This window comes from Parus major, chromosome 1 (genome assembly GCF_001522545.3).
Source record: "Parus major isolate Abel chromosome 1, Parus_major1.1, whole genome shotgun sequence".
Classification (NCBI taxonomy): Eukaryota; Metazoa; Chordata; class Aves; order Passeriformes; family Paridae; genus Parus; species Parus major.
The window spans coordinates 84,846,275-84,859,391 of record NC_031768.1 but is presented as its reverse complement, the minus strand read 5'-3'; the positions used below and the strand labels follow the sequence as shown (position 1 = coordinate 84,859,391).

At 44.4% G+C, this 13,117-nt stretch overlaps 1 protein-coding gene across 2 annotated transcripts in view; it reads left to right on the top strand.

Annotated features, from left to right (window-relative positions):
• The first annotated feature begins 6,595 nt into the window (after positions 1-6,595).
• The window catches only part of MYO7A (myosin VIIA), a 61,980-nt gene continuing 55,458 nt past the window's right edge, over positions 6,596-13,117 (top strand). The window contains exons 1-3 of one of the 2 annotated variants that reach the window (XM_015645319.2): positions 6,596-7,173; positions 10,257-10,370; positions 11,390-11,542. In XM_015645319.2, the coding sequence (XP_015500805.1) occupies positions 7,042-7,173; positions 10,257-10,370; positions 11,390-11,542 (399 nt within the window). In that variant the 5' untranslated portion in view covers positions 6,596-7,041. The remainder of the gene's footprint in view (positions 7,174-10,256; positions 10,371-11,389; positions 11,543-13,117) is intronic. The other variant, XM_015645297.1, reaches the window with a different exon arrangement.

The following is a 13,117-nucleotide window of genomic DNA, read 5'->3' as shown; positions in this document are numbered from 1 at the left end:
TTTCAGGGGCTGGCTTTGCAAACACACCCCTGAAATAGTCAGCTTCTCCCTTCAGCAGTCATCTCATAAATTCCCTCGGGATGCTACTGTCTGAGGTGCAAACTAACCTCCCACCAGAACCCATCACAACCCCCAGTGGGTAAGCATAGATGGTGTGCAAAAAGGACAGACCTGCTCAGACCTGGTGTAGCAATGAAGGAAAAGTGGCATTACTCCCCTTTCATTCAATATTTCCAAAGATTAGATATTCTGTTTAAGTAGTAGAGTTTGTCTAGACAGATCAGTGTGACTTTGGCTAATGCAGAACCTTAGTGCAGACACGTTTCTGCTGGGAAAATTGCATTTACACAAGTATAGACTACTACTGTGTAGGAAAATAATATATTTGCAGTATGATTAAGCGCTTCTTTGTACTAAGTCTACATCTTTGTTTATGTAAGAATTGCTGTGCAGATTACAATAGTCCCACCTCTATTTGGTACACAGGAACTAATTGCAGACTGGGTCTCAGTGAGGTGGTGAAAAGGCAGGGAGGAGAAAAGGAGAGTGTGAACTAAAGAAATTCAGCAGAAAGCATCTTCCCACAGCATGGAAGATAAAGCTAAAACTCTGAAAGACAATTTGATAGGTTGCATGTGAAAAGTAAAATGTATTTTATCGCAGAAGATGGAAAAACATTATTTTTTTCCAATGAAATGAAATCAGCCAAAACAGTGAAATTCATGTGGTTGTTTTTAGGCTTCTTTGAACAGCCTGCATGAGCCAGGATTAGAAACATCCCTTCCAATTTACATTTCTCTGTATCATCATCTTTTTTTATTATTTTTCCCCTTAATCAGTACTGTACAATGTAATTCTAACTGTCCATTCTGTGAATCATTATGATCTTGAAAAGGCTGTATGCCTCAGAGGCAGAACAGCGTTTTGTAGACATACCTATTTACCTCCATCTGTTACATAGTTCTGTAGCTCTCGTGCTCATCCGCTGGGATTCTGTTTTTGTGAATCATATCAAACCTTTCTCCTCCTTCATCCAGGGAATAAAGCTCATCCATGAGTGTGGTGGAGCCCCCATCAGCTCTGCTCAGTGATGCCACAGAAGGTACCTCACAGGCAGCAGCTCCACTCCCCCGGCCATCCCACCAGCTCTGTGTTCTTGCTCTCCCTGCTCCTGCACTGGGGCTTTGCTTTTTGCCTGGGGAGTCAGTTCAGGGACTAAACCAGCAAAACACTTTGCAGAAACACATGAAAATCTTGCTGCTGGGTTAATGCCCTGAGCTGGTCCACTGGGGGTCAAATCAAATGAAAAAAAAAAATCACAGATTATTTAAAGACATCTAGTCCAGAGTCCCTGCAATGAGCACAGACATCTTAAACTGGATCAGGTTGCACAGAGCCCTCTCCAACCTGATCTTCTTCCAAATATCTAATCTAAATCTCTTTTCTTTTAGTTTAAAACCGTTACCCCCTTTTCCTGCTAAAAAGTTTGTCCCCAGCTTTCTTATAGCCTAAATCAACCCTACTTCAACTTGAAGCCATTCCCCCTTGTCATATCACTACGTACCCTTGTAAAAAGTCAGTTTCCAGCTTTCTCCTGGATATTCTTTAGGTACTGTAGAGGCTCTAAGGTCTTCCTGGAACCTTCTCTTCTCCAGACTAGACACCCCAGCTCTTTAAGTTTGTCTCCATAGCAGAAGTTCTCCAGCCTTCTGAGCATTGTCATGGCCCCCTTATGCTTAGAGAAGGAGATGGCATTCTCTTAGTACCATCTTCCTAAAACTTGATTAATTTATATAAAAATACCCTAAGTATTTAATTCTTGACGGGTAAGGACATAGAGTTTCCATCATGCCTACTATTGGAAAGTAAGAAAGATTTAGCTGCACCCTTGGTTCTCTGGGAGCTTGGGTTTGACTGTTCATGGCAGATTTAGAGTGGATCTGAAAGTTCCCAGAGTGGTACCCAGCAACCTCTTACTCCTAGGACATGAAGAAATATGTCTTGGTCAAACAGTACCGAATTATGTGCTCCCATCCTAAAGTGCTTCCCTTCTGATTCCTCCTGTTTTTGTTTTCCCTCAATTCAGTTTTCCAGATTTGTACTTATTATGATTGCTCTGTTGCTTTCATTTGGATTTCTTCCATTTGCATTTAGGACAGGACCCGGCCATGGGGCCAAAAGGCTCAGTCTTCATTTCCTGTTCCACTTCTGCATCTTAGCAGATTTTTCAATCACATCCCAAGCAGCATCCATCAGCTTTTTGTGTGAGACCTGATAGGCAGGGCTCTGTCACGGCTTTTGGGTGGGTGACACCCGAGGACAGCCTAATCTGCTTGTAGCATCAAGGGATTGCCGGATTCTCCACCCGTGACAGTAATGCCACAGGAGTCACGGATTAAATCTTCTATCTCTGTGTTTGTCTGCATACTTAAACTCCTCTCCTGAGCCAAGAGGTCCCAAACAGTCAACAACAAGCTCCTTGCCAAAAGCCAGGGAAGAGGTCAAGCATCACTGGGAGCTGAGCCTCATTACACCACCCTGCTAAATCCAACTAAATCCATCATTTTTGCTCCCAGAGCCTTTGACTGTCCCTCAGCACCAAATGGGAAAATGTTGGGATGAGTGCCACATTTGTGAGAGGTTTTTTTTCAGTCCTGTCAGTATCGGAGTTACAGGGTGAGTAAGCAGTGCATCAATTATTGAATTATTTAACAACTCCTCTAGTATCTCTCCCCTTGCTTCAGGAAGCCTTTGTGAGTAGCTCATTACCTGGGCTGACAGCTGGTGCCTGATGTGCTACAAGAAATTGTGAATGGAATCTTCTTTGAAACAGGAAAATTATTAGTGTTACCAGCTTCCAACATGCACACTTCTTCTCTACGTTATCTTTTGTTATCAAGCGGAAATGCAAGCTTTTTCTTCCTTTTCTACCTCTTCCTGATGATAGTGGCAAATGCACAACTAGAGATGAGTGCAAAGCATAGCAATGAGCAGTCCTGATTCTCCCTTGGGCTGCACAGCTGTGAATCCAGGAGGAGCTCCATTAAACTGAGCAGGGTACACCTGTGTAATTGAGAGCTGAACTGAAACAGACAGGTGAAATCTAGAGGTGATGATGTGTGTTTTTAGTAAAGTACAGACACGCTACTGCCTGAAGGATGCAGGTAGCTGCTGCAAGTCCTAACTGGCATAATCAGCTGCAGTGCACCAGTACATTTGGATTTCAGTCTGCTCTCTAAATCATACTGAAATTTGGAGCTGGGGGAATACCCTATGTTTGCACTGGTCTTATGTTCACTAGTGATTTTCTTTCTTCAAAGATGAGCAGGAAGGGAGTAAAGGATTCAGCTCTGGAAACCTGGATATATGATTGTGTCTGTTTCAATAAGAAAAAACAACAAACAACTGCACAAACACACAAACAGGTTGGTTTGACAACATCGCTTGTCAGAGGTATGACCCACAGATAACATCTGGCCCACACAGTCATTCTGCAGGGTGTCATCTTTCTTATTTTAGAAAAGCAAGTTTTGGAGCTGTGGGGAGTAACTGCTGGCCTGAGTCCTTAGAAAGCCTCTGCTAACCACTGATTTTTCCATATCCTTCAGCAATTTATCTGAGTATCAGCCCTTAGGGATTTTCAGTATCCATGCAATGGGTACCGGCTACCTTAGCTAGCCTTGCACACATGTACTGTAGTTTTGTAGCTCCCAACTGTCCTCTTCACACTCTCCTTTAGGTCAGCAGCATCTCACCTAATTTAACTACCAGCTTTGGTGACCATAGAAGTGCCTTTTTTTTTCCCCCCTTGAATGTAGAATAGGCTAAGCTAGGATATTTCGTTTGAAAGGGATGATATCTAGCAAAGGTCTGGATGTCTTGCTGAGAGGTGAACGCTGGGTTAGTTGAGCTGTACCTGACCTTTTGTCACTGAGTAACTTAGCTTTTCAGAGCTAGCTCCAAAATAATTGATTCAAGAACACTTCTTCAGCCCTGGTAGTGTCTGATGCATTTTCTTAGGGACTGAAAAGCAGTCTGGGACAAAGAAACCCAAGGTTTCATTAAATTAGGTGTTTTGCCTGCTCTGAGGGTGCTTCCTGCAGGTGGAATTTCCCTTCTTGATCCAGCAGTAAAGTCCATGCCACTGCAATAGCACTTAATGGGAGCTCAGGCCTCAGCAGCAGCATAAACATATTGCCCATGTCACGTCAGTTCTTTAGGATAAACATTTACCCCTTACTATGAATATACACAAAGCCTGTCACAGCAGGACCTTGATCTCAGCTGTGCCTGCTGCTGCAGAGGTGCAGTAAATCATCAGATGAGGGTCCAGCATGGCTCTTCTGGCTCATACTTCTGTCTCTGCAGGGAAGGATCTAATGTTACCCCAGGGAGCTGTAATCTAAACCGGATGGCATTGCTGACAGGCTGCCAGCCAGCTAAAGGTTTCTTTTCCTCAACTGTAGCCGTCCCCTTATTGTACTAAGTGTGTTTATTTGTTCCCCACATAAGGCATAGCACATTCCCTCAGAAGAAGCAGGCTGATAGGAGGCTTAGTGCTGTTGCTCTGCCTCTTGATGAATAGAGAAGGGAGGCTGGTTTCCAAGCTGGGTCATCCCTTCCAAGGAATGGGGTTTCCTGTTTCCAGGAGGCAGCACGCTCAGGTCATTTAGGCAGACCTCACTGCAAATGCCAGGTGTCTCTGGCTGACACGTGTGACTCTGCCTAAGTGTCTCCAGAAAATCTGCAGCTAGCAGAGGAGCAATGCAAAAAATAATGTGTGAAATTACAGATCTTCAGCAGCCCCAGTGCCAGGACAAAAATAAGCATACTCATATAATTGGACTGGAGAGGCAGGATTCAGCCCACTAGAGTCACATCTGTCCTTTGGATCCCATTCCAAGGACAGCCTAGGGCATATCATTGCAGTCCTCTGCTCCTTAGCTTACTCTTGGGCAGCACACCGGGACACACAGCCTCAGAAATTTGGTACAGGGTATGGCTGAGCAAGGATGGTATTGTCTGCTTCAGTGCAAGGTGAGATAAATGCTCCAGCTGCTCTCTTGGATCTGCTGCTCCTGCCCTGCTCTAGTTTCTGTGGCACAGCAGTGAAGAGAGGTGTGCTGGTGAATAAGGAGCCTCTGTAGGACTCCACTCAAACCCAAAGAGCCCCTTCTGTGGGTCCCTTTATATACATTTAATCAGTCTTCCCTTCCACGTGGATCCTCTCTGTTTTTTAGCTTTGATTTGACATCTATCTTCTGCTTTTTAGGGGAGAAAAACTTCAGTCATTTACAGTGCTGTGTGTTCAGGGCACGCTGGAGGTAGACATCTCCCTTGGGATTGCTACATTCACTCTGTCCCCTTCTCCCTGCATTACTATCACGCCTCATGTACATTTTTACTTGCTCCATTGGTGGACGTACATCTAATTAATCTTCACCTGGCTTCTTATCCATGAGACATGATCTCTTTCCTGCACAACTACAAGAGCTGTACACCTTATTGTTCCTGGGCTTTAAACTTTCAAGGTTCCAGCTTAAACCTTCAATGTTTGTTGCCTGCCCATTGGGCAAGGGTTGCCTCGCTGTTGTCACTGCTGCTCACAGATGAGAAGAACTAGCTCATTCTGAGTTTATTGTACCCATCATCTGCTATTGACCTTGGAGAATGTGCCCCATGAAGGGTGCCTTCGAAGCCTTCCTTTGTCTAGAAAGTTTACCTTCAAGCATATAAAATCACAGAATCATTAAGGTTGGAAAAGACCTCTAAGATCATCAAATCCAACCATTAACCTAATGCTGCCAGGCCTACCAATAAACCACGTCCCTGTGCCCTGTTCTTCATGGACAAATGGATTTGAAATCCCATGGAATCAAGGCATCAGTAGAGCTTTTCATTAAAAGTGATAAATGAGAATGTCTTAGCAGCTGCACTCTTATCTAGTTGTGCATTGCTCTGGTCTCTATAAACAGCACTGCTTTAGATTCAAAATTTTAATGGATGAAATTTGGGCTGAGCTATAGTGGTCTGAAATTCTCCAAAGGACCAGAAAAGCCTTTCTTAGATGAAAGTGAGAAATTTCAACTGTACCTAGCATAGGACAAGAAAAAACCAAATCTGAGGTGACAGTAAAATGCCTTGTGCTCTTCTGGTTTGGCCAGTGGTCCTGATTAGTCTCTACTGGAACAGACCTCCCTATAGAGAAGGAGTGATTGCAGAAATGTGTCCATGGAGCTGGCAGGTGTAGAGTCAGTGCGACCTCATTGTCTCGGTGGGCCTTGTATTGAGCCCATTTCCATCCACAGCACAGGTTCTCCTCTCACCTATAGGCAGGGAGGCCGTGCTGTGCTGAACACCTTCCACTCAATTATTTAAAATTCAGTTGCTATGGATCTACTCAAGGTGATCAGTTTAAAGAAAATGCAGATGGCCTCTGGTTTTGAGTTCCCACTGCGCTTTGGTTAATTTGGTATGTAAAGGTATTAGGTTAATTAAATGCCATGTGTTGCATGGGGACTGACTGCATTTGTGGATTAATAAGTATCCCAGAGTGTTCTGTGCTGAAAGTCCTCAAGCTGGCAGAATGGTTATTTCACAAAGAAAAGAAGGTAACAGAGAGAAGTCCTGGGGAAATGAAGAGGTTTCCTGTTAATCCTGCAGTTGTTTTTCCAGACTGGGTAGTTGCAGTGTCCTTCAAGTCCTTGACTGAGTAGAAGCCCTTGCTGGAGAGACTGGAAGAATTTAAGTGAAGAGAAGCAAATTGTACATTTTGCTTTGAGATTCTCACAGGGCTGGTCATATACAGTGAGCGTGTCAGCTGGCCAGGGGAGGACCATGGCTGGTGCGTGGAAATTTTCCTGCTAGGAGAAGATCTTTACCAAGAGCTATATTGTGAATCAGGTCAGAGGGTGTCCTGTGAGCAGCAGGCATGGTCACGCCGCAGGTCTAGAGCAAACCAGCCACCGTGTTCAGGCATTCATGGTGGAATACAGGTAGAAAGCAGGAGACAGGGGCAAATACCACCGCAAAGTTTCGGAGATGTTGAAGAAGAAGAAAGTCGTTTTCATGCAGCCATGCCCTGAGGTGGTGGAAGATCAGGAGAGAGACCAGGGCAGATGGACACTACTTCGCAATGTCAACCAGGTCCTGAAGCCCACGACCATGTTAGCGGTAAGATAGGGGGTCCCAAGCCCTGAGCATGGCTGGAAGCTTTCAGGCTGCTTTGAAATCTCTCTTGCTGTTGATGGGATCCTTGCACTGCTTACACCAGCTTTTCTCACCTTCCTCCTTTGTCCCCCCACCAAGCACTGTAGCTCCCCTGCGGAGCAACCTTCTTGCTCTTCGCATTTGGAAGCTCCTCCTAAAGATCCTCTTTGTGAATTGTGTGGATCTGTGTGTGGTGTGTCCTTCTCTTGCACCACTGTTTGGTTGTCACTGCCCCCAGGTTGTGAGGGTCTGCCCCAGAGCAGTTTGGAAGATTTTTCTCATTTGGGAGGGTACTAAAACCCACTGGCTGCATTGAAGAGGAAGAGGTGGACCGTGTTAAAACTGTAAAGGGTCTGGTGGTATTCTCACTTCTCCAGTACTCTGTCATGTATTTTGGGAAATAAACTGCACCAGTGTAGGCATGAGGCAGGTTATGCAACTCACAAGCCACAGCTGGTAAATGCATGAATCATCCCGATTTGCCCTGAAATCTCCAATATATCTGCTGGGTTTGGGGCTGATTTGAAGGTGATTGCTTCAGCAGAAGGAATGTAACAGACTTCCATGGGGTTTATATGGAATTGATTAAAGTCAGAAAAGGAAATAGGTCGGCACTCTTAATAAGTGATGTTATTTTATACCCCCACGACCTTCCTGAGCTTACCAGCTTAGCCCATCCCATAAGACTTTTTTCACCAGTATTAAGAACTGCACTTTAAGGAGTTTAAAAAGAGCAGTTTGAGGGGACAAGCATTCTGTGCATTAGGCAGACAAAGCACAGAAGCTGTCTTAGTGGTAGCAGAATATCAATTTACCTTGGGGAGGGCAGACTTCCTTTTATCTCAGCTGTGAGGTAACACACCATATGAAGCAGACTGCTTTTACCACTATTCAATATTAGAGTGTGTTTTTTTTTAAAAAAAGCAGCATTACAATTCTTGGATTTTTGATCAAAAGCAATTTTTACAGAGCTACTAAGGTGTTGGAAAGGTTTTCTGCTGAGCAGGAGCTGAGCAACTCGGCTCATCTCTTGCTGACACCTTGATCAGGTTACCCACCGTGTGCATGAATTTACCCAGTGATGCAGAGAGGATAGCAGTGCTGAACATTCTGAAATGCTTTGAGAGTCTTGGATCAAAGGAGCTAGAAAATAAATATTAATATAAATGGATTTATAACGTATCTGCTCCTGACACTGCCTTCATTAGCTGTGATTTTTTTTGCCTTTTCAGCTAATTTATGAGATGTGAGGATAAGACAGTTAATGAGAAAAATACATTATTATATTTTTATGAGCTGGATAAAGATACTTAGAGCTGTAGCTCAGTCCTCCGAGGAAATTAAAACCTAAACTAAGGACTGGATCCTGAGTTGCATGAAAGCAGAATGACTTTGTTGATATCCTAGTGTAAGCCTGGCAAGCAGCTGCCAAGGGTAGAGTCTGCCACAAAATGGTTGGGAATTCCTGGTGTGTAGTTTCTCCATGTGTGGATCCCTGAGTAACCTTACATTCTGCTGGTACTTATAGACTTGTGTCTCTTGGAAGTCTTAGTGAATGATGACTTGGATGGTGATGGCTCCAGCTTATACACCCCAGCATGGAGATGAATATTGTTTAGCAGCTTATTGGGCCAAAGCAAATCTACAAATATGCTCTGTCCACAGAAATGGTTGATAGTGGATACTCAGGAAAGGGGTGATATCAGAGCACATGCAAAGTGATACATCCTGGTTTTCCCTTCTCCCTCTCCCAGCAGTTTTTCAGGACTTCAAAAGGGAGATAACTGCATTTGCATCATGCTTAATAGGTACAAGTGGAGCTGGTCCCCGAGAATGTGGTGTTAGGTGGGGCTACAAGTCTACAGCATTAATCTCAGCTGCATGAATGAAAGCACAGCTGACAACTAGATTGCTCCCAATTTTATTATCTTTTCACCTTGAGAATTGGGGTGGGACACAAATCTGCTTTGTTCCAGTTTGGGTCCTGCTTGGGGCTTTAGTTTGTGGTTATTTTGGAGTTTGCTTTTGTATTGAGGAAAAAAGCTTCTTTAAAAGCTTCTTTGCATTTGAGTAATTTAATATCCACAGAGCTGATGAGAGCAGATAGTCCCTGCACAGCAGGACTGACAAAGGTGTATAGGATCAGTAGTGACATGAAGTGAGTGGATAGGGGTCAACTGCTTTCTGTGTCTTTCAAAATGAAAACACAGAGGTCTGAAATGAAACAGGTAAAACACTAGAAACATGTGAAAGGACACAGCCTTTTGGGATTATGGATGCTAAAACTTTGCACAGCTTCAGGTCTCAAATGAAAGTGCTCACAGCAGATAAAATCTACTGAAAAGTATTAAATACAAACAGGCCACCTACACATTGCTGTAGCTAGAAGAACTCCTGAAGAAGAACATATATCTGCCTCTCTGTTTATGTTCATAACCCATCTTTAGTTATTCCCTTTTCAGCAGTCCCCAATGAATATTTGATAGTGGTTATCTGCAAGTAAGAAAGGTACCACAAGCCCCCAGATAAGGCTTAGCAGAGCTCAAAACAATCTACTAAATGTCACTTCTTAGGTTTTTATATTACACAGGGAAAAACCTCCAACTGGGTGGGTTTTTCTGCCTCTGTCACTGTTCTGTGACCACTCTGTTGCCAACAACCACTCATGAGCTTGAGAAGAAGAGGGTTAGGGCAGTGGGACAGCAGAGAGTTAGGTCCATATGCTGTATGGACCATGCCTTGCTTCTGGCACCTTGCAGGGGATTTCATAGAGTCATGGAATCACAAAGGTTGGAAAAGACTTCTGAGATCTTCAAGTCTAGCCATTAACCCAGCACCAGCGTGTTCACCACTAAACCACATCCCCAAGCACCACATGCAAAGCATCTGCTTTCCTGAGCCTCTGTGAAAAGGTGTGGTTTGTGGTTTGCAAGGGAAGTCATTTGACTTGTGTTAATGACTTGGGTATAAAACATCAACAGCTCATATCCCAAGGGATGCTGAACTCCCTGCAGCACTGAGTGTAACTATGCTGTCTTTGCTTCCAGGGGGATTATGTGTGGATGGACCTCAAAACTGGGCGGGAATTCGACGTCCCCATTGGAGCGGTGGTTAAACTGTGTGATTCTGGACAGATCCAGGTCGTGGATGATGAAGGCAATGTATGTACAAAGGCTTGTGATGTCCCTTCTTCAACTCTATGGCTTTGCTAGGCCAGGGATCCCAGGGACATGAAAATCAACTTTGTTATGGACTTCCCATATGTCCTTGGGAATTAACTGTACCATAGTTTTCTGTTTGTAAAGGCAAGAGAATATTGTGTCCCTGTTTTTGTGGCTGTACTGGGAGTGCAAAATTGAAAACCTTCTTGAGAACAATGATAGCAGAAGTCCCCAAAAGACATTTAGGTAGCTATTTGAGCAAACCCTCCTCAACCTGAAGTTCCAGTTGTTATCCAGTCCTTCCTGACCTCCTACCAATACCTGATGTGCCCAAACACTGGTTCTCCTTCAATTTCCCTCCCATATATTCGTTCAGTGGTGGCTATTTTAGAGTAAGGTCTGTATCAAGGTGCTTCTCTATGTTGCTTTTTTTTTTCCTTGCTGAGGTAATTGTAAATGCTCTCACTCCCCTCAAGGGTAATAGAGATTTGGGTTGGCAGGGTTCTTGTGGGCAATTTGTAGTGGCTTTTGAAGCCCTTAGAAGTGGTGAGTCTAAATAACACTGCCAATAAAATTATGACTTTGCCACCCCTGTCCATACATTTCTCTTTTTCTAAATCTACTTCTCTCTGCTCAAGAGTATTTTGTGGCAGAGGGTTAAGCAGTGATGTGAAAATGCAGTTGTGAAGGGGGAGACAAATTTGCTATTTGTTATAAACTCCCCTGATGTGCTAGGTGACCATATTGCCCTGGAGAAGGTTCCTGCCAGGATGGCTTGTGTCTCCTGTCTCTTGTTGCTCCAATAAAACTCCAGTAAAAAGATGTTTTCCTTCTTCTGTTACAAATCTTTCAAATTCATCACTGCCTTGCCCCAGGAATAGAAGCTGTGGCAGATGTGCTGATGGTCTCTTGTGTATGTTCTTCTGTCTGGTCCTTATCTTTGGGGTGGGCTGTTTGTATCTTCCATCCTAGTGGTCTCTCATTTGACTTACTTTTCTGTGCCCTTGCTCTTTTCCCAGGAGCACTGGATTTCCCCACAGAATGCCAGCCACATCAAACCCATGCACCCCACCTCCATCCACGGAGTGGAGGACATGATCCGCCTAGGGGACCTGAACGAGGCGGGAATTCTCAGGAACCTGCTGATTCGCTATCGGGAGCACCTCATCTATGTGAGTGTCCACCTCACCTCCACCCCCTGCTCTCCTTAGCCCTGGGGATCCCCTGTGGGTGGGAACCCTTATTCAACTGAGCTGTCACTGTTGGACACAAATTGAGTCACACAGACGCAGTTCAAGGTGTGGCAAAGGAAAGAGTGAACTTTATTTTTCTTTTCAGTATTTATAAGTTTCTGACCACAACCAGGGATTGGATAGTCAGGTTAACACTTTCCCAACGACACTGGCCGTGAGAGACATCCATCAAAAGGCACATCTTTAATGGAATGTATAAACACCTGTGTTTATAGTTACTTTCCTGGGAAAGTGGCTAGAACATGTACAAAAACAGTATCGATGGCCTGATTCTCAGGGCGACACTGAGCATCTGGGTTTCTACCTTCACCTTGTCCCAGGTGGTGAAGGGCTTCTGACTTTGGAGGATATTGCAGAGCTTCTAGATACCCCAGTGAAAGACCCCATGAGTTAGGTGATGGGAAAAGTCCACACCACCTTGCTGCCCCACCCCTGTAGAAGTTTTGGGCATGTGCGTTAGCTTTCTGCACACAGAATAACCAGTTCAGCCCAGGCCGTGAGCATGATATCGTCATCCTAAAGCAAAAACTTCTGTAGAGGTGTAAGCTACATGCTGAATGTGACCCTTCTGCTCTCTCCCTCTGAACTATTAACTTGTTTAACCCAGAGGGGTGAAGACAACCACTGCTGGAGGAGGAGGGGGTGGAGAAAGGATAGAGAGGGGCATGCATGAAATAAGTGGGAACGAAGAAGTGAGTAACTCCCAGAACACCTCTAAAAAACCTTCCCAGTCTGTGTTCATGACTTATTAGTCCTGGGTTTCCTGGGATCCTGGCAGTTGATCTCTGAGGACAGCAGTGTCCTTCCTAAGGTCAGCTCAGTCATGTCCTGCTGTGGCTTTGAAGGCCTTGGCAAAGCCTCCTGGTCATCTAATTTTTAAAAGGCTCTAGAGACTACTAGATTTTCAGGCCAGAGGGAATTGCAAGACAGTCAGACTTCACAGATAAAATAAGCTAACAGAGTATGGATGGGATTTTATCTATCAAGTGTGTTCATTCATCACTGCTTGATGTGCAGTGCTTTTTGGTAGGATATTTTTGGATTAGGGCTGGGCAGTGATGGAGAAGACACTCTGCTTCACAGGCTGTTAATACGATAGTTCCTTGCCCCCTTTCTGGGACATATCTATCTCTTCTTTCAGAGATGAAGTCCAGTCCTGGAGGAAGGGGACATGGGTGCTGAAAAGGCACCCATAAATCCCCAAAGCTTGGAGGAGAATAGAGACTTCCAAATGCATCTGTCACTCAGACGCTTTATTTGTTGTGCATGATGCCGAAGTCCCCGGTATTGTCAGTTTAGACAAAAAGAGTACAACCAGAAAACTATTCCCATGTTAGATGAACTGGATTTCTCCCCTTATAATTAAAATTTCTCACCATTTATAATGATACACTAGCAGGTTAACAGCCCAGATTCATACTTGAGGTGGTGTCTCCACCATGGCACCCATGGCAGTCACCAGAGGAGTGAATAGAGCCAACAGAGACAAAATTG